This window comes from Macrobrachium nipponense, chromosome 1 (assembly GCF_015104395.2).
Source record: "Macrobrachium nipponense isolate FS-2020 chromosome 1, ASM1510439v2, whole genome shotgun sequence".
NCBI lineage: Eukaryota > Metazoa > Arthropoda > Malacostraca > Decapoda > Palaemonidae > Macrobrachium > Macrobrachium nipponense.
This window is the reverse complement of record NC_087200.1, coordinates 154902340-154924994: the sequence shown is the minus strand read 5'-3', so window position 1 is coordinate 154924994 and position 22655 is coordinate 154902340. Positions and strand designations below refer to the sequence as shown.

General features: G+C 36.5%; 2 protein-coding genes across 2 annotated transcripts in view; one reads left to right on the top strand and one right to left on the bottom strand.

Moving 5' to 3' along the window:
- Positions 1–21769, top strand: part of LOC135220059 (choline-phosphate cytidylyltransferase B-like) — a 26881-nt gene extending 5112 nt beyond the window's left edge. The window contains exons 2-5 of the mRNA XM_064257388.1: positions 9558–9634; positions 12146–12401; positions 21155–21306; positions 21500–21769. Coding sequence (XP_064113458.1) covers positions 9558–9634; positions 12146–12401; positions 21155–21306; positions 21500–21754 — 740 coding nt within the window. The 3' untranslated portion in view covers positions 21755–21769. The remainder of the gene's footprint in view (positions 1–9557; positions 9635–12145; positions 12402–21154; positions 21307–21499) is intronic.
- LOC135219775 (choline-phosphate cytidylyltransferase A-like) overlaps positions 1–22655 on the bottom strand; it is a 327433-nt gene that overhangs the window by 141676 nt on the left and 163102 nt on the right. The window lies entirely within an intron of this gene.

The window sequence follows — 22655 nt, the reverse complement described above, 5'->3', positions numbered from 1 at the left end:
GACCTCTTCTGACAAAACAAGGTCAAGGTTGACAGTTCATCCTTCTCATGGCAGGCTTGACCATGACGTTGTTTTGCCTCACCCTTGGAAGTATTCTTCCAGAGTCAGTTGCGTACTTCTTCCGCTTATTCTTTGCATTGTTGAGGACCTGTAAAATAGACCATCCTGTGCCATACTCTCCAATGATATGGCTCTATCTACCAGCCAACCTAGATCCTCTTAATGATTTTCAGCATCTTCTGAAGGGTTAGCTCCTTCTTGGCCCTCTTATGAGGTGGTGGTGCCATGAACAAAGTACACAGCACCACATACAGCAAAATCAGCTCCTGCAACAATGCAGGGACACCCACAAAAGACAATCTGCAGATTGCGTCATGACACAAGGTACCACACTGCAACCATTTAATATGTGATTACCAAGAAATTTTGTTAGTTTAACATACTTTGATGATTAAAGCAGTTTACTGCAAAGAGGTACTCTCAAATTTGATTTTTTTGTGTAATGTTTTTGTATGATAATTTTGCAGATTTTCATGTAACTTGAAGTCATTCAAGGATTCTACTTGTTTATGTAGAGATAGGACGTGTCAAGAATTCTTTTCAGCTGTCATAATCTGTGCTAAACATGAAATTCACAATTAAACCTTAAATGAAAAATGTTTCAATTATTTTGTGTGTGTTTAGAATTTTAAGATTTTTGTTTCATATGTCATTACTCATAGAAGCTTGTTATGAAATTTAAGGTGATGCTGATTATGAAAGGAAGCCTTTTCCTAGAAGGAAACTGGTATAAGGACTTTAACCTGAATGTGAAACAATTCAAATTTGTAACAAAGGTGCTTAGTAGAAATTCAGTCTGCTTTTGTTGTAAAATTAATCTTACTGTAGGCAGCTCAAGCATGTGACATTGCACTTATCAATCAATCATTGATGATTGCTCATTATTTTAGTTAGGTGTTGCATAAAAACAGCAAGTAGCACTCGAGAAGATACTGCAGTTGCATGCTTACACAGCCAGTTTGTGCTGTTACGGTTAATTTTATAACATTTTGACCAAGGGGGGTTTACATGAATTTTACTGTAAATGATGCTGACCCTCAAAAAGAGCCATGTCATGAACAGTAATGAAGATGGAAATTTCTGTATGATGATAGATCTTTGACACTGGACTTGTACTCCTTTCATTATTTACACGTTCCATGTCAGTAGAAGAAATGCAAGCAAGTATGTTGGCTTTTGTCTCTTCATGCTGACATGAGTGAGATCTCTTTGGACAGTATAAGTAAATGTCTGTGTAGTTTTCCTATGAGAAATTGCATTAGACTGTGATTTGCTTGTACTGCTGTTCTGATTGGTGTGCAAAGCAAATAATGATAAACTGTATTATTTGCTACCATTTGGTATATATAGTATAAAAATTAACCTTCTGACTTTAATTTGCATTTTCAGTTAATAGGAATTATAGATCCCATTTATTAGTTTATTTGTAAAGTTTTTGTTTCACAACTTACCTATCACTTACATTAGCCTCACAACTTACCTATCACTTACATTAGCCTCTGTTCTTTGTTTTTCACAAATCCCAGACAGTTCATTCCCAGTTCAAACGATGAAGAAAGAGATCGCCTGTTGGCTGTGTAGCTAAACTATGCATGCTGAGGCAAGGCTCATGGGTTTCTGGTTGGTTTGGACATAAATTTAATCCGTTTTATCATCTCTTTCTTTTCCACCCATGTTTAATGATAAAACAAATCATAAGGAATAACTGGCTTTTCCAAGTTTAAGCTTCATCCTCTATCTATAACAGCTTTTCTCTTATGAAAAAGTATTCTGAGGACAGATACAAAATAGCATTCTGAGTACAGTGTGTGGTGATTTTACCCTCTTGAAAAATACATACATGAACTCAGTGGTCTGCTTAAACTACTTATGTACTTGAATATGATAATAATATTGATAATTATAATAAACTTAATATTAGTTTCATAATAGATGCTGCCATTGTTTAGCCAGTGTAATGTTTGCAGTTCTGCACTGTTACCGTACATTTAATTTGTTATTTTATAATTGATTTTTAATTTTGGTTCTTGGTACATTTGCAGTTATGCAAGTATTTGTGTCTTTTTAATTTAGTTTTTTCTGCCAACTTAACATATTGCTTGTATGTGTAGTTATAAAGCATATTTATTGCACTGATTGTTTTGAACATGGGGGTAGTCCTGTTTTTAATTTTTTGTATGCTTTTGGCTAACTTTAAATTCTGTACTTCATCTTAAAGTATGAATTGTACATATCTAATTCAGATTTTGCTCCATTATTTGTGTGGGTTAGATACCTATTAGTTTTTATATTTTACAGAAATATAATCATTTCTTGCTTCTGATAATAGGTTCAACTAACTAATAGTACGTATCTGTGTTGTAAGTAAAGTTAGCAGGATGAAAATTTCATGTAAAATAGTTATTCTTAATTTATTTTCCTGGATATTTTTGATAATTAATTTTTTACTAAGTTCCTTAGTAAATATACAGTAATATACATTTGATCCTACACAAAAACAAAACTTTATTCTTTACATGGGTATTTAGCTTGTGAATGTGAGCTGGAACAGCCATTCAAGCTTATTGACAAGGTAGTAAACTGCTAGCAGCCAGGGCAAAGCCCCATCCACCAGTCTGTCTGCACTCCACTCCTTCCAACTGCCATCGATTTCAGACATCTTTCACAACTCTGCCCCACGTTTGCCCATCAAACTTTTCATGATTAAACTTGTGTTCCTTTTCCGTTTTGGATTTTGACTGTGTTTATACGTATTGCAATTTTTCAAACTAAATGGTCAAATAAGCCATCTTGCAGGGAATTAAGTTTTTTTTTTTTTTTTTTTTTGTTTTTTTTTTTTTTTTTTTTTTTTTTTTTTTTTTTTTTTTTTTTTTTTTTTTTTTTTTAACATGTAACAGCTTCTAGTAGTTGAACAGTAGGTATAATATTCTCTTATATACTTAGGCAGTCCTCGGGTTACGACGGGTTCGGCTTACGACGTTCAGAGGTTACAATGCTTTTCAATTATATTTATCAGAAATTATTTCCAGGTTTACGACGCAAGTTCCAGAGTTACAACGCCTACAACGCTGATCTGGCAGAAGAAATATGACTCCAAAAATGCAAAATAATCAATATTTGAAGGGTTTTTTTTATGAAAAATGCAATAAGAATGCAGTCTACATAGTTTTTAATGCACCCAAAGCATTTTGACGATGTTCTGGCTTACAACTATTTTCAGCTTACAATGCGTCTCAAGAACGGAACCCCTGTCCTGTATTTACCTTTCAGGTATGGTAGATTTAGCCACATGGAAATTCTATGATAGTAAGGTTTACCTTATTTCATGGTAATCCTGCTATCAGGGCCTTCTTTTGTATACATGGGAAGAATAGGCTATGTAGCCCTAATTCTCTGATTTCTGTGGCTTAGCCTTTGTGATTCTTGACAACTCGCAGACAAGACGAGTTTTGACAGTGGTGGAAAGAGGTAGAGGCGTCCCTCTTCCCTTTATCTTCATCTATGTCGTTTTTCTAATCATCACCTCCATTCTGACTATGGCTGCGAGTTTAGAGTGGGTGGAGTCTGCCTCATGTAAGGCTTATTAAGCTTCTCTCTGTCTGCCTTTCCATTCAGGGAAGGGCAGGCAGTCTCGATCACCATAGGTGATTGATTTCCTGGGCATTATTCCCTTAGACACTGATTTTCCTTTGTCTCTGATTTCTCTTTGTCTCATCTCTCCATAAGCTTTTGAGCTTCCTTTCAAGTCTAATTCTCTTTCTCAGAGAATTAGTAGTAACGGAAACACTTCAATCTTTTCTCACTTCACTCCTTTGGGATCACACACAGAGGGTTTTACATGGATTCTTTGCATGGACTTTTGGCTTTCGTTACCTGACCTATGGTCGGATTAGGTTGCCAGTGGTCTTTCCTTGGTCAGATGACTGGGGTGATAGGGAAACACTTTGACTCTTCTATACCGATTTTTCAGGATCGCACAGGGAAGGGTTCGACTGACCCAGTTGCACTGCTCATTCAATTTGGGAATACAGCACTACCCCACTATTTTGTGCTTTACTTTGTCACTGATTTTTATGGAACATATTTTTCATTGTCATGGGAACTTTCACCAATTCACGAATTTTTCTGTGGGTTGTATCTTAAAATTATTACCAATTTGCTTCTTTCAGTTAACTGTTAAAGCAGACAGTTATAAGCATCTTATTCTAAGTGGTACATGGTATTTGGCATTTGAGTTTTGCATTTCCACGGTGGGTTCTGGAACCTACCCCGCAAAATAGTGGGCTAGCACTATACATACAAAAAACAATGAGAAATAAACATAAATGACTAATGAAATGAATAAATGAACATTTAACACCACTCTTACCTTTATGGAAAACCACTTGTTAGCATATGGAAGATGGAAAGTAGGGAAGAGGGAGGAGTAGAGGTTATTGTTTGGAAGGGGAATCTCCCTCCAGAAGGACTTCCGGTATCAAATACCTATCTGGGGTTGCTTCTCTTTGTTTTTTTTACTGGCATTATGTGAGGTTATTTCCCTCTTCGTTTTTTTACTGCACTAGGACCAACTTCAGAGTTAATGGATCCTTGGCACACAACAAAACTGTCCAGAGACATTTGTTTCTGGTATTTCTTTAAAATTTGCCTAAAATTAACACAGCATTGTCATTAAAAATGTTGGAGAAACAAATTACAACTTTTGTTTGGATGATAATTTTCCACAATTTTTTATATCACTCCACTTTGCAAATGTGTTCTTAATCCCTGAAGTAGGCACATTATGTATACCCATTTGCTTTCTGAATTTTTTGAAACGAACCTCTGATGGCCTTAAATTCACTAACAGCAGTGCTTGTTGTAGGGATTTTCTCACTGAGATCGGCATGCAACATCCTCCAACACTTTGCTACAAGTTCTCTCTTGAATTCTGTAGTGTTTCTTGCCATTTTTACAGAAGGGCTAGTACTTGAACTTTCTTTTGGCCCCATGATGGCTTATTTAGCAGTTGCACTTGAATAAAAAAGCACAAAAATGACAAAAACAATGAACACAAAAGCAGAATGGGTCACGAGAAAACACAAGATGCTTTGTTTGGGCACTTGGTATGGGGCCTAGGCACTTGGTGGGCTCTGAAAGGAACATTTCCAAGTACACGAAATCCAAGGGTATATACGAAACCACAGACAAAATTTCGTTGAAAAAAATTTACAAGAATCAAGGTTTCACTGTACCATCAAAGACAGGTAACAGGGATGTACAGTCCCTAAACACCTGTATGGTGAAGTTCAAGACTTCGAGTTTTTAGCTTACATCTGGCTACCATTCGACACAACATGTAACAGGTTTTTTCTCCATGCCTGTTTGGTTTAAGTATAGAGAAAGGCTTCTTTCCTAGAAAGCAACCTCAACCATATGTCTACCATTGCCATTTCACCTTTTGGTACACATAAATAGCAGGTTGATTTCTCTTCCCTGACAAAATCAAGGAAGTCCCATGTGCCTATGTCGAATAATATCCAGACCTGCAAAGTGTGTGTGGTTGAACTTCAGATCCATCGGCTTGTAGTTTCTTATTTCTGGGTTTTGAGAGTTCTGGCTCGTAATCCCTGGATGTTTTCAGCCTCCCCTCTGATGAGAGAGTTTTCTCTTCCCTCTTCATAGATCTCAGGTGCTTTTGATTCTTGAGAGGCCGTTTAAAAGACTAGAATCATCTTCAAGTATTGGTGTTGGAGGTGAAATATCTCTTTGGTCAGAGCTGCTTGTCAGCAGATGGTGGTGTTTTTCTCAGCCACCTTTGCCATTAAAGCTTTCTACCCTGGCATTTGAAGGGATGGTCAGCCTTAGACAAGGTTTCTGATTCTAGATCTCTCCCTTTTGATGCCTATTGGTTACCCTTTTTAACTGTCAATAGTAATCATAACTCAAAGAGAAGAGGAGGGGTGACAATCAAATATATATTAGAAATAATTTTAAAAAATTATATAAGTGAGATAGAAGGAACATCTGGAAAGACATCAGGACTTAGTTTGTTTGCTCTTAAAGGACCTCAGATTAAGACTGCCAAAGGTTGCCTGGCTAGCTGTAAACTGCATCAAAATATGTTGAAGTCGCTAATTGCTAACATTCATGAGAAATTGCTTATAATGACACACATACAGTGCCTAATTGTAGCTGTAATTAATTGTAATGGAATTGGAGTCTTGGATGTGATATATTTCCCTATGAGCCAGTTGGTTCAGCCCAGATTTATTTCTACTTGAAAAGGGAAGGCAGGGACTTAGATGTTATCAAGATTTTCTTGTGTGGGAGCAGGACTTAGATGTTATCAAGATTTTCTTGTGTGGGAGCTCTTCTGAAACATCACCTTACCTATTTGTTTCTGGTGGGACTTTATCCATACTGGTAGTTCTGGATGATTTCTATGCGGCCAAAGCCTCCTGATAATAGTTATGTGACCATTCATTCTTTGAGTGACTTTAACTATGATAGAAGTGGTCATGTTTTTTATTAGCTCTGCAAGCCTTTACCATTCAGAGAGGGAATGCTCTATGGTTCAGAGCTATTTGTCAACTTAGTGGACACAGTTAGCAGTTGGTCAGAGACCAGTGAGGTGGAAGTTTCCTGTAGTCAGCCTCCAGTGGGATGGAAGTGGTCATGTTTGTAGCCAAAACAGAGAAATCAAGTACTTTTCTAGAAATGACCAATGCTATTCGGTGGCTTGGGGGTATGTTAGAAACTTGCCTTAGACTTTCACACACCGCGTCTTATTACTTAGCTTTTTCAAACCTAGCATCTCGGGGCTCTCTTCCTTTTCTAAATGGGAGGCATTTCCAGGAATATTTTGTATAGCAAGACCCTGCTACATAAATCACAGATTGTTAACCCTTAAACGCCGAAGCGGTAAAAAAAAAGTCTCCCGTGTGCCGGAGACGTTTCAGAGTAAGTGCGGAAGCGGAAAAAATATTTTTTTCAAAAAATCACAGCGCGCTTAGTTTTTAAGATTGAGAGTTCATTTTTGGCTCCTTTTTTTTTTCGTTGCCTGAAGTTTAGTATGCAACCATCAGAAATGAAAAAAAATTATCATTATCATATATAAATAATGCGATATATGATAGCGCAAAAACGAAATTTCATATATAATTGTATTCAAATCGCGCTGTGCGCAAAACGGTTAAAGGTAACAAGTTACTTTTTTTTCATTGTAATGTACACTAAATTGCGATCATTTTGGTATATAACACATTGTAAAACGATAAAAGCAACACAGAGAAAATATTATCACAAAATAATGCATGAATTCGTAACGCGCAGATGTAAACAAATATTTTTTTCAAAAATTCACCATAAATCTAAATATTGTCCTAGAGACTTCCAATTTCTTTCAAAATGAAGACAAATGATTGAATATTACTATACTGTAAGAGTATTAGCTTACAAATGCAGTTTTCGACAATATCGGAAGAGTTAAAGTTGACCGAATGTCGAATTTTTTTTATATATATTTTTTTATATGCAATTATTTCGGAAATAAGAAAAGCTACAACTTTCAAATATTTTTTGTTTTATTCTACATGAAATTGCGCACATTTTCATATATAAAACTCTATGAAATGCCTAATATGAACGGAGCAAATATTCCGAGAATGGGACTTACGCATTTCGGAGATTTGTGGCGGAGAATCGCGCGTGGAGGGAAGGAAGGAAAGTTTTTTTTAAAAAATTCACCATAAATTTAAATATTGTGCTAGAGACTTCGAATTTGTTTCACGATGAAGATAAATGACTGAATATTACTAGACTGTAAGAGTTTTATCTTACAATTGCGTTTTTCGACCATTTCGGTAGAGTCAAAAAATTTGACTGAACGTGGTTTTTTTTTCTATTTATCGTGATTTATATGCAAATATTTCAAAAATGAGAAAAGCTACAACCTTCAACTATTTATTGTTGTATTATACATGAAATTGCGCACATTTTCATATATAAAACTTTATGTCAATGGCTAATTTAAAATGGTGCAAACATTACGACAATCGCACGTATGATTTTTTCGGAAGAGTTACCGCGCGAACGTAAAGAAAATGTAATTTTACTTATAAATTCACCATAAATCGAAATATTGTGCTAGAGACTTCCAATTTGTTGCAAAATGAAGGTAAATACTTGAATATTACTATAATATAAGCATTTTAGCTTACAATTGTGTTTTTCGACCATTTCGGTAGATTCAAAGTTGACCGAAGATTGAAAATTTGTCACTTATCATTTTTTATATGAAAATATTTCAAAATTGATAAAAGCTACAACCATGGGTTGTTTTTAGTTGTATTGTGCATGAAATTGCGCACATTTTCATATATAAAACTTTATGTAACGGCTAATTTAAAATGGTGCAAACATTACCACAATCGCATGTATGATTTTTTTCGGAAGAGTTACCGCGCGGACGTAAGGAAAAAGTTTTTTTCATAAATTCACCATAAATCGAATTATTGTGCTAGAGACTTCCAATTAGTTTCAAAATTAAGGTAAATGATTGAATATTACTAAAATATAAGAGTTTTAGCTTACAATTGCGTTTTTCGACCCATTTCGGTAGAGTCAAAGTTGACCGAAGGTTGAAATTTTGGTACTTATCGTTATTTATATGAAAATATCTCAAAAATGATAAAAGCTACAATCATGAATATTTTTTTGTTGTATTTTACATAAAAATGCGTACATTTTCATATATAATACTCCATGTAACGGCTAATTTAAAATGGTACAAAAATTATGTCAAAGTGACGAAATAATTTCCGAGATGTGTCACAGATACTTTTTAGTGCGGCAAGAAAGAAATTCGCGCTTGCGCGCCTGCGTAACGATTGTAAACAAAACAACACCTTGATCCGTGAACTCCCAGCATCCCCCAAGGCGCGTGATTCAAGAGTTTTTGGCTGGTAGGCCTAAAAGTATTTTTCCGCGAATTTTAAAAAAACTTTTGTATGTCGACGTAAAATATGTCCAGTCGGCACCTGAGAGACAAAAAATGTCGACGTAAAATACGTCCAGTCGGCGTTTAAGGGTTAATCTTATAGGAATTGGGAGATGCAAAGCTTTTTGTTTTGAGGTACCCATCTTGACTTAAGAGAGACATTCTGGCTACACTTAATGCTAAATCTTTTAGGAGATTTCTTATTTCCTAGCAGAGCAAGGATCATGTCCTAATTGCTGTGTAAGAATTTGCAGCCTTGTAAGATCAAGTAAATGGCATCATGAATGCAGTGGCATATTAAATATTTTTTCATTGTTATAGTGCACTTCGGAGACTGTTGAAGTGAATATCTATACTATACCTATTTACTGGTCCTTCCAGGTGCAACTTAAAAATACCTTTTTAGCTAAAGCTCAGAATGGTCATCTTAGAAGTATCCTGTGAGGTAATGGATGGCAACATGTATGACTCATTGAAAGTGATGTAACTGATTGAATTCTTTGCTTCATTATTTTAGTTTTACGTGCCATTTCACCATTTGACCCAAGTCAGCCAGATGTTTATTCTTCTTCACTTGGTGTTGTGTATGGTGATGTAACCACATTTTTACATCTTGGGAGATTGTTATGGACACACTATTGCAAAATTAATTCTTGTGGTTTTTTACTTTATGCTACAACTTCTTGTTCGCTCAGGAGCCATTTGTTTTTCTGGTAAATTCAAGTTTATGTTGAATTTTTCATTCAAGTCAGGGAAATCTAGGAATTTTATTCACCAGATTAGTTTTCTCACTAAGATTGCAAACAGGTTAACCCTTTAACGCTGATTGGACGTATTAAACGTCGATATAAATTGTCTGTTGGGTGCTGATTGGACGTATGGTACGTCGATATAAAATTTTTTTTTTTTTAAATTCGAGGAAAAATAGTTATAGGCCTACTAGGCAAAAACTTTTGAATCACGCGCCTTGGGGGATGCTGGGAACTCACGGATCAAGGCGTTGTTTTGTTTACAATCGTTACCCAGGCGCGCATGCGCAAATTTCTTTCTTCTCGCACTAAAAAGTATCAGCAACACATCTCAGAAATTATTTCGTCACTTTGACATAATTTTTGCACCATTTTATATTAGCCATTACATGGAGTATTATATATGAAAATGTGCGCAATTTCATGTAGAATACAACAAAAAACAACTCATGGGTGTAGCTTTTATCAGTTGTGAAATATTTTCATATAAATAATGATGTGCCAAAATTTCAACCTTCGTTCAACTTTGACTCGACCGAAATGGTCGAAAAATGCAATTGTAAGCTAAAACTATTACATTCTAGTAATATTCAATCATTTACCTTTACTTTGCAACAAATTGGAAGTCTCTAGCACAATATTTCGATTTATGGAGAATTTATGAAAAACTTTTTCCTTACGTCCGCTCGGTAACTTTCGAAAAAATCATAAATTTTTCGTCCGATTGTCGTAATTTGCACCATTTTTAATTAGCCATTACATAAAGTTTTATATATGAAAATTTGTGCAATTTCATGTGCAATACAACAAAAAACAACCTATGGTTGTAGCTTTTATCAGTTTTGAAATATTTTCATATAAATAACGATAAATAGAAAAAATTCATCCTTCGGTCAAATCTAACTTGACTGAAATGGTCAAAAACTAAAATTGTAAGCTACAACACTTACAGTCTAGTAATATTCAATCAATTACATTCATTTTGCAACAAATTGGAAGTCTCTAGCACAATATTTCAATTTATGGTGAATTTTTGAAAACTTTTTTTTTTTTTTTTTTTTTTTTTTTTTTTTTTTTTTTTTTTTACGTCCGCTCGATATGAATTCATGCATCATTTTGTGATAATATTTTCTCTGTGTTGCCTTGATCGTTTTACAATGTGTTATATACCAAAATGATCGCCGCAATTTAGTGTACAATACAACAAAAAAATTAACTCGTTAGCTTTAACCGTTTTGCTCACAGCGCGATTTGTATACAATTATATACAAATCTTTTTTCGCGCTGTCATATCCAATATTTATATATGATGATATTTTTTTTCATTTCTGATGGTTGCATACTAAACTTCAGGCAATGACAAAAAAATAAGCCAAAAATGAACTCTTAAGCTGGCCTCACACTAGGCATTTTTTTCTCGAGCAGCGAGCCGTTTGCTGCCGAGAATGAAAAACTGGGAGCTTTTAGCTCGAGATTCTAGCTTCCCAGCAGGACGGGAAGCAGCCAGCACGAGCTGCGAGCCACAGCATAGTGTAAACAAACAGATGGCTGCTGCTGCTGATAAGACGTACTCTCCTGAGCCACTCTTGAACCCACAAACGTTTTTTGTTACTCTTGCATTCACGTAAGTTTCCGAGAAATAAACCACTGCAGCGCATCTTGCAACAGTCCGACAATTTCTGGGCACCATGATGATATCAGCTGATCAGTTTTGTTTACTTTTTCCTACGGCTCCTCGAAACCACGAGTTCCTAGTGTGACGATACAACACTTTTGCTCGCGAGCATCGGCTGGATGCTGGCCAAAACCACGAGCAAGAAATGACTAGTGTGATACCAGCTTTAATCTTGAAAACTAAGCGTACTGTGATTTTTTGAAAAAAACATTTTTTCAACTTCAGTGCTCACATCGCGAACGCCGCTGGCATACAGGAGATGATTTTTTAAATACCGCTTCGGCATTTAAGGGTTAATGTAAATGATAGGTGTACTGTGAAACAAACAGATTTTTAAAAATGTACAATGTAAACCCATCATTTGCATTAAATGTTCATCCTCCCAACCCTGCAGAATTGTTCACAACTATAGCCCCTAGACTATATGAGAAATGAGGGTCTTACATATCTGATTTGTGGATCCATGAGGGGCAAGTGATGTATACCAGTCAGTGGGTGATTTTCTTTTGAAATTGGAATTAGGCATCTAGATTCCTGGAAAATCAGGAATAGGAGATAGTAATCCAAACGTCTAGGTTTGTATCTAAAAAAAAAACTAGTTAGTAATCCAAATGTCTAGGTTTGTATCTAAAAAAAAAACTAGTTAGAATTCTGTTTTAAAATATGTTTATTTTGTTGCAGGAAGTAACTAATTATTTGTTCACCTTGCAGACTATATGTAAACCAGCACCATTTGCTGAAGATGAAGAAGGTGTGAGGGAAAGAAATGCATGCAATTACAACGTAAAAATCACACAAGAAATGGCGAAGGCTGGACTTGCGCCAAGACCCATCAGAGTTTATGCTGATGGCATTTATGATCTCTTCCATCAGGGTCATGCAAGGCAGCTGATGCAGGCGAAAAATTTGTTTCCTAATGTTTATCTTATTGTTGGAGGTAAGTACATAACATAGGAGAAAAACAAGATTAATAAAATGAGAAAACTAATAATGATTGGAAATAATATTTTCTTGGATGGGATGTTCAATTGTTTTCCAAGACTGAATAGTATAATTTACTAGTATGGTATGATATTTTTGCAAATACATATAAGTTAAAAAGCAGTTTTTTTAAATTATTCCATTTCATTTAGGGTTAAAGTTTTAGGACTTATAGGCTTTTTATAAAATTGTTGATATGTTTATACAATTTTTGAAAATTCAAATGTCTTCATGCAAACCATTATAATTTAGAATATTCCTTCTTGCTTTGTATTTGCCATATTGACAGACAGTTAATGTAGTAAATAATTATGAGATTCCAATTGTGTGTTGAGAGTTTTTCTCTCATCCAGTACAAGTTCACCCTGTATTCAAAACCCTTGGGGCCAGCTGTTTTCATTTTTGGAATAGTAATTCAGATTTCAGAACTGAAATTTGCTTTGCAAATACACGAGCATATTTCTAACAAAACATTCTGTAAAGCTCAAAAATATACAGCACCAAAAATAACCATAATTTGCGTATAAGTCCTCGACTTATTGTGGGGGGTAAGTTGATTTCTGCCTTAAGTCAGTGTTTCGTCGTTATCGGCGCTTTAATGGGACTTCCAGCATTATAACTTGATGTTGCATCAAGTTACAGTGCCATAAGCATAGATAACTTGATGCCTATTCTTGCCATTAGTGCCATCAACGAGCTTATGCCGCCATAACTACTGCACTGTAAAATGCTGTTAACAATGCTGAAAAGGAGCTGTAATATCGAAACTGCCATAAGTCGGTGTCACCTTAAGTCGGTGATGCACTATCTTGTTTATCATTTGGTCTTGTGTATCATGCAATCCTTAAAATTTTGTCCCAAAACATGATTTCATCACATATAATATCATTTATTGTGCAAGATGTATTTTTGGTAGGTAGATTGCATGAGGCTTTGGTATGCATAATGTGCATTATTGAAGCTTAATATTCCAGATGTTATATTAGATCCTGATCACAAGAAAGAAGATAAATAAAATGCTGATTGCTTTTTTAATATGTCCCAAGAAAGGTCATCAAATTTAGGACAAATGACCAGCTATGGTTTGATGCTACATGCAGATAAGCCTACCATAACAAACAGACCAAATTCATCTTATGGAGATGAAACTGTTCCTGAAAATTACATCATGCTGCAAATAGAACTTACCATACAACCGAGAGAAATTACAATATTCTTTACAGCCTAGAGAAATTACAATAATTCCTTGAAGATGAAACTTGAAAGAATTACTCCGCCTCATCTGTAGTGGACCAAATTGGCATCATTTATCTTTTGGGTCAGGTTCACCCTCAATTCCACCACTACTAACAGATGATGATAGGTTAGTTACCTGCCCCACCCTAGGAAAAAAGGCTGGTACTTGCTTCATTGAGGGTTTGGGAAGCTAAGCAATCAGCTGAGGATGTCCCTCTCCATGATGCTTGTCATCCTGAATCTGTTTTTACAAAATTTGCATGTTGCTCCAGTGATGTTAAGAAAATTCTGGATAATGCTGGGATGGAGACGATCCTGATGATTTTTCCCTTTGTTTTTTAAAGAGTTTGTAGTGTGTTGTCTCCCAAGATAAGTAGATCCCATAGCTTTTCATGTCAACCTAGTATCTCTGTGCATGAGCGCAAGTTAGTAATACAGAGCCTATTCCAAAGAGTGGGATATCTGCAGATTGCAACTACAGTCAGTCAACCCTCCCATATTTGCGGAGGTTAGGGCCCACAACCCCCACGAATAACAAAAATCCGCAATATTTTTATTGGAACCCCCTCTAAAAATGCCTACAGTATGTGATTGGCTCCTTCCAGCCAGTAGCTGTCTTCAGAGAGAGAGAGCGCACTTGACTGGGTGCCACGTATTTTACAGAAAATGTGAAGTTACTCTGTCATTCACTTTTTTCTATTTACCTTGCTATAATTACAACTTTTGTTTGCATTTTTTTTTTGCAAAAACTACAAAATCTTTTTGGCAATTATTTCTTTTTTTTGGGGAGGGAGAGTGCAAAGTTTTCTTGTATCTAATAATTTCTACTTCTTACCAGTAGGATGCCCTAAGGCGATAACTCCCAAAGCTTCAAGTTAAACCATCAAAGGTTTAATTAGGTATCTCTGAACTCTGCTACATAAGTATTATTGTTAATTGCATTTCAAATAGTCTTAAATAAATTTTATATGGGATGAAAGAATATGACAAATTTTTAATCAGTATATTTTTCATAGCTAACAACCCTGAGGTCTTAACAATAGGATAATCTTCTAGTGATGGCAGAAAAACCGGTTAAAAAACAGTCAAAGATTGTAAAGCAAGGAATCTGTGGCATCTGGCAACTCATGCGTATATGAGGTGGAAGTTGGTCACCGACCGGGCTTGGAGCCTTGTGATGAGTCAGTCTTTCTTCCAACCCCAGATATAAGAGGGGCAGCTAGAGGTGGGCAGTAAATGTTAAGACTTCAGGTTTGTTAGCTATGAAAAATACAAACTGATCGAAAATTTGTCATTTGTTAATACATGGAACAAACCTTCAGTCTTAACAATAGGATAGACTTATACTTGGAGGGAGGTACATCTACCCTGAACCAGCTGGGGGTTCAGCCCACCTGACCACCCTTCGTAGAAGATCGAGTTCTAAAGAAGGGGGTCTGAGCCTGTGAGAGCATATATAAGCAAGTATCTAAAAACTCAGGCTGCTGGGATTAAACACAATGAGACATGTCCAGATTCATTGCATTCGTCGAAGGTAAAGAGAACTCTTATCTGTTCAAGCAACAAACCATGTAGGCCACAGGGGTTTGTTACCACTCCTCCCTCCCTTTGCCAGAGAGAGGAGTAAGTGCTCCTGAGAAGCAGATTTGTCTATTGTATAGGAACAACCCAAATAACTGTAACCAGTATGGTTGCCACATTCATCTATATCAAACCAGTTCCAGTGTATGACGTGTCTATTCTTCAAACAAATCCCCCCCACCCTTAGGGGGAAGAAGAAAAAGGGGGGAGACCAGCCAACTCACTCATTCTCTCTTCTACACAATCATCTTAGGTAAGATACAAACTGTCCAGGCAGGAGCACTGGATGAGCTACACAACTTGTTGGGCAGCCACCACCAGACCCAAGGAAAAAGTGTCCAAGGAACTGTGGGCAATGTCTTTCAGGTAAAAGGAAGTGAATGTGGTCTGCCGAAGCCAGGAACCAGCATTCAAAACCCTATGAACAGACAAGTTCTTACATGCCAGAGAGGAACTCATTCCTCTGATGTCATGTGCTCTAGCCTGCACAGACTCTGACAGAAATATAAGGTGAGGAGTATGCCTGTTTAATCACCTCACCTAGCCAGAAAGAAATGGTGTTCTTGGACACTTCCCTTCTGGACCAGCCTGTGTTAACAAAACGTCTACGACATCTAGGCCTTAGGTGACGAGTCCTTTTTAGATAGCAGCGCAGAGCTCTGACGTGACAAAGCAATAACTCCAGAATCGCTGTCCACCAACTCATTCAGGGAGGGAATTGAAAATTAAGCAAATCTGTCATTATGCACCAAGGGATTTTGAGTCTTTACTATGAAGTCCAGAATGGAAACCAACGAACAAATTAACTAATGATCATTTCTATTTATGCCACCATCTAATATCAAAATATCAATTTTTTCTTCTATGTTTTACGAGCATTACGCATTGTCAGTGCCCAATATTTGGATCAAGAAATTTAATACATAAGAAAAATAAGGAAAGATTGATGTTATCCTTGATATATATTAGATATTTGCTTTAATAAAGCCCACAAAAAGTTTTATAGTGTAAGTAACACGGAGAAAGAAACTTCTAAGAACATTCTCAGTTTGCCTTATTTTAATGGTTTTGAAACCATAATCCTGTAAGGGGGCAGGCCGGCTAATGCCATTTTTTAATGATAGGACTTTGACATTCATACTACTTAATAAGGTGACTTGGGTCATCTCCAAACAGCATATGATTTTCGCCTCTGACCTTTGGTTTTGTGACGCCAGGGCGATTTATCCTGAAATTTTTCAAAGTCTATCTCCTCCCTTGATATTTAATATCAAGACCTTTGATTATTACCATGTGGACCTGATGTAGACCTCAAAACAAGTGAAGAGTTTTTTTTCTAAAAGTAATTTTTTTGCTAGATATGAATTTGTTCATTATGGTAAAAAAATATACCCTATAAATCAGGAGAAAAAATTTCAGAAAAAAATGAAGCAAAAATTGGAAAAAAGGGCTTCGTTTGATTGGTCTATAATGTCGTTCTAAGTTATATACCAAATTTCAATGCTATAGCTTTAAAACCAAGGGAGAAGGTAGAATTTGAAGGTCCATAAGTATAGTTTCGAGATACGGGCATTCAAAGTTTTTCTTTGTATTTTTACACAGTATTAATAAATAATGATTATTATGGGTTTTTTTTTTGGGTTATTAATAAACCAAAAAACTATGTTATTTATCAAAATTTAATCATAAATGAAGATCCCTTTGCTCATAGATCGTAGCCTGGGGCACTGCATCAGGCAAGACGGGGCACTACTTCCAAAGCAACTTTCTCTCTCTCTCCTTCACTAACTCGGCTTATTAGAGCTAATTTTCTTCTGTATGTTAGTGTGATGTTGTGCTTGTCTTTTCCTCTTTGGCATGATGAAAGTCTTGCCGAAACAAAGATAAACAGATGTAAAAACGAGAATGTCAGAGGCGAAACTCAAACGTTTACTCTTTTTACAAAGACAATGTTAATAAATCATGATTAATATGAATTTCATATTCCTTTTTGGGTATTAATAAGCCAAAACTATATTTATCATAAATGAAGATCCCTTTGCTCCAAGACTGTAACCTGGGGCACTGTGCGACGTGTGCGTCAGGCAAGACGGGCGCTCCTTACTATGCACCCCTCCCTCTCTCTCTTCTCTAACTACGCTAATATCACATATATTATGATGTTCTGACTCAGAGCGAATTTTCTTCATCTGTATGTTAGCGAGATGTTTTTCTTGTCTTTTCCTCATTAGCATGATGAAATTCTTGCTAAAACAAAGATAAACAGACATGAAAACAAGTAATGTCAGGTGGAACTTGAACATGTACACTACACGAGGTTTCTGCTCACACTGAAAGGTGGTAAGCTGACTCCCTTTCCTCGTGCGACTCATGGAATCTCTACAGATGCCTTTGTTCACAATTTTTTTGACAATAATTATCAAAATTCACGATAACAGAAGAAATATTGCATTTTCTTGTACAGATCAATGTTTTTGGCTTATTGAGTTACGTTTACTAATTACCCTGTAACTACAAAAGTATGAGGAATTTTGACGATATATTTCGTATACGCATTTTCCATTGCCATACGAAGCTGCATGAATTTTTTCATAACTTTGTATTTTTTGCCCTATATATAAGGGTACCGGCCAGCCCCCTTAAGGTCAACCTCATGTTTTCCTATAATAACGCACTAAAAGGAATGTTGATAAAAAATAGCCCCAGGGAAAGCAACAACATAATATACAAAATTCCATGTATGGACTGCCCCTCCTTTTATCTCTGGCAATTGAGCAAGGGCTTAGAAGTAAGAATCAAATAGCATTAATATTCTGTCAAAACTTGGCAAATATCTAATGCAATATTCATTCATTTAAGTGAAAACAACCACCAGATAAATTGGATTGGTATTTCAGTCATTGTGAGATCAAAAGATGTCTTATTACGAAATCTTTTAGAATCTGCCATTATACAACTTACTTCCCATTGTAATTTTAATATTAGTCGTGGCCTGTTTCATTTAGACCCTTGCATTTGTAACATGTTCAAGAATGACCTCAAAGATACAATCACAGGCTTAAATGCAAATTAGTTGACTCATAGATATTTGTATATATATGTTTAATATGTTTTGTGAATAAGTTTTTGTTTACCAAAGGTTTGAATGTGGTCAATTGCTGCCATGTATTATCCTTTAATTGTCTTGTCCCTGTGTCTGAGCAGTTGGACTTAATCTTTTTGTAAACCTCTTAAATTGTACCCATGTTTATGCTTGTTCGGGAAGGTTACTAATTCTCCAGGTGTGTTGGATTCTAGGTACTAATCTCCTTATGCAGTGGTCCCCCCGTATTTGCAGGGGATGCGTACCAGACCCCCCTGTGAATAGTTAGAATCCGCGAATGTTTGGAACCCCTATAAAAACGCTAAAAACAGCCTATTTTGTTAGTTAAAACTCAAGAAAAACCACTAAAAATTTTCACACTTGGTTTTTTTTATAGTTTTATCATAAAAAGTGCTTTTATGTTGAGATCGATAAGAAAACCAGGAATTTGTGGATATTTCTCATAGAAAAATACTGCGAATGCGCGAATTTTCCGCGAATAATGCGGGGAAACGTTCCTGAAAGAAATCCGTGAATGTTTGAGTCCGCGAATCCGGAGAACGAGAATACGGGTGGTCCACTGTAATCCCTATCTGTCATTTATATGACCCTTCCTTGTCATCTCAGTTTCTCATGTATGTCAGTCGGTCTGCTAACTAAAGGACGTGAATCAAAAGATCTTGTAGGTACTCCAGTGTTTCACTTTCCCTTGTGGCTTATACCGTTCTTTAGTTGTCATATAAATTATCTAAAACCCATGATAATTAATGAATGGCAGAATATATGGCATAGTAAACCTGATTGTAACAAACTGAAACAGATAAAGTTTAATGTTAAAATTTGGAATTTATCAGATTAAAAGGAATGACACATAAGTTATTTTGAAAAGTATTAAACTGGTTATTCTCCTTTGACCAATGCCAGTGACTGCAAAGCTCCAAAAGATGTTCCAATTAATTACAGGGTCAGCTGTGTTGACCAACTCCTCAATTTCCACTCCAGACTTGAGGCTGAGAAGATTCTTCTGTGCCAAATGTAACCACTTCCCAAAAACAGTTGTCGTCAGGGTATCAAGGCTCTGATTTGCTTGTCTTTGTTCTCCCTTCCTTTCCTTCCTCAGCTATGTAGCAGTCAGGCAAAGTACATGCTGGAACAGGCCACAATGCTAGTAGGCTTCACAATGAAGCACCCTATCTTGGAGCGGTTTACTTATAAAGTATTCCCTCCCTCCTTGATCTGCCTTTTAACCCCAGGGAATGTGTGTGTAAAGCTAACATAGGACTCACATTATTTGACAATTAACTAAGGAGATAGGTACTTTTGTGACTTGAGCTCTCCTTTCTGCTGGGGTAGCACATGGTTCTGCACATTTTTCTTGTCCAGACACATGTTGCTTATGTTCAAGCCCCTCACCTTTATATCCCTGTGCCAGGGATAGGACACTAAAGGAATCATTGATTCCCAGTTTTTTCTCCTGACCAGGGACATGACATTTCCAGTTCATACTGAGGAATGCTCCTACCAAAAAGGCTGTTGTTTGTACAGTAGACCCTTGACTCACGAACACAATCCGTTCCTAGACCTTGGTCGTGTTCCAGATTGTTCGTGACTCGGAGCTAATTTCCCATAAGGTTTAATGGGAATAATATTAATTGGTTCTCGACCCCTACGAACCAATATATATTATGTATATTTTGCCTTATTTTACACAGATAATGTAAAAGTCAGTGTAAAAAACCTTAATATATCTAATAATATAATGGTAAAACTAACACTATAAAAAACGTTTGTAAAGTGAACACTTACTATGACTGGCGAGACTTCTGGCTTGACGGACAAGAGAAGAGGAGGGTGGTGGGTGGGGAGGAGGTTATTGTGCGGAAGGAGACCCTCCCCCATCCAGGTCGGGGAGATCTCGTTCCGGAGATTCAACTCTTCTAGGTTTTTTTGGTGAACGTTTAATCACAAACTTATCCAATGTCTGTTGCCTTTTCCTTCCTTGCATAACTTTTCTGAAATGGCTCATTAAATTTTCATTGAGCATATTCACGATCCTGTTCGTAACAATTTTGTCCGGATGATACAATTCAAGGGAAGCACTGGACATCATTCCAACTTTTCCAATGCGGCTTTTATCACATCACATTTCTTTCTTTATTTCAATGGTTATCTTCCTCTGCACCCTCTTCTCACCATCACTCTTCACTTTCTTACTTTCACCACCACTCTTCACTTTCTTAGGGCCCATTATGAAGAAAATCACAAGTTTTAGCGCAAAAAATGCTAAGCGAATTGACGAACGTCTTGTACACAATGAGATGAGACAAAGAGCGATGCGTGGGTGACGCCGTGCGTGGGCGGCTGGAGGATGGCTGTTCCCATGGCAACTCAAACGCTCTCACGTGTGCTGGGCGATTTCGCGCATTTTTCAAATATTTGTGTCTAAAAATTAGTTTGTGAAACAAAGTGAATTGTTATTTTCCAGAAATTTCCAGCATTTTTCAAATGTTCATGTCTCAAAATTAGTTCATGACCCAAACAGAATTTTTATTTTCCGCATTTTTTTTTGTTCATATCTCAAAGTTAGTTCGTAGGTCAAGGGTGAAATTTTACCTATAATTTTGGTCGGGATCGAGTTGTACGTGGGTCAATGCGTTCGTGAGTCAAGGGTCTACTGTATATCTTATGAAAAATATAAATTTCTTTTAAAATTAAATATTTTTAAGTCTAATTTTAGTGGAGGGGTTCATGGTTTTGCTATATACAGAGGGTTTTAAAAGGAGTAATAATTTTGAACACTGATTTTTCAGTATGTAATGATGCCCTCACTCATAGTCGCAAAGGGCGCACTGTTATGTCTGAAGACGAACGGTATGAAGCTGTTCGGCATTGTCGCTATGTAGATGAAGTGGTTCCTGATGCACCTTGGACATTAGAGGATGACTTTTTAGACTACCATAAGGTTTGTTTTATAAATTTGTGCTCCCATATTTCCTTTTCAGTAATTAACAGAAATTTGGTATTGCAGTATGAAATAGTAGAATTAGTTTGTTCTTTTGGAAAATTTCATAAATATTTTAAGTTTTTAAATATGCTGGACTATTTTTATGGAAGTGTGATACAATAACTGAAATGCAGTATTTGTCCACTTCCAGATAGATTTTGTAGCACATGACGATATTCCATATACCACGGGCAGTGCAACAGATGTATATGCTCACATTAAAGCCCGTGGTATGTTTGTTGTTACGGAAAGAACAGAAGGAGTTTCAACAAGTGACGTTGTGTCACGTATAGTCAAAGATTACGATGTATACGTCAGAAGAAATTTAGCGCGAGGCTATAGTGCAAAGGACCTGAATGTTTCATATATTAGTGTAAGTATTATTGTATGTAATATGTTTTTGTAATTGTGTATTTAGGTTTTAATTAATATTTTGTATAAATTTCATGCTTTCATAGATAAAGATAAAAAATTTTAACAATCCAGTACCCATGAAACAAAGTACAATATGAATCTTCCAAATGCTTAACATTACTTTTCTAGAACATTATTATAAAAAACCTCTTACTCACAGTTTAGCCAGTCATATGAGAGCAAAATTAGTCCTGTATTCAGATTAAACTACATTATAGTGATAATAAAAATAATAATAATAACCCTTTGTTGTTCATACGTGAACAAACCTTCGGTCTTAACAATAGGATAATTTCTAGCGCTTAGCTGGATCCGGTTAAACACAGGTGAAAGCAAAGAATCTTGTGAGATCTGGAAACGCGTGCGTATGTCGGGTGAAGAAAGGTCAAGGACCACGCACCTACGCCACCGCATCAGTCTTTTCTTAACCACCTGGCCTTTACCCGGTTCATTGCCCATTTCAATTGTGTTTAGTGTGTGTGTGTGTGTATGTGCTGTTATTTTGGCTTCTGCTCCTTCTCGGCCTTGTCATCGTGTGTGCCCCGGAACTCCAGGTTCTCAGTGTTCTAGTTTTTTGGCTTCGGCTGCGACCCCCCCACATCACTTGCAGTAGGTGTCGCTCTTATGTTTATACATTAACGAAGCCCTGCACGGAATGCCATGCGTGGCCTAAGAACAGTGGAAGTGGTTTTATAGCAAGAGGGAGCATTGTAGGATTTCTTCCTTCTTCCTGATGCTCCTGATACGATCACACCCCATAGTAGTGTGGTGCCTTGTCCCTTCTTTTCTTCCATCGATTTGTCGGAAGTTTCGGGAGGCCCTCAGGTTGTTTCTTGTACGTTGCCCCTCCATCTTCGGGAGTTAATTTGATTCCCAAGAGGGAGGAGGATTTT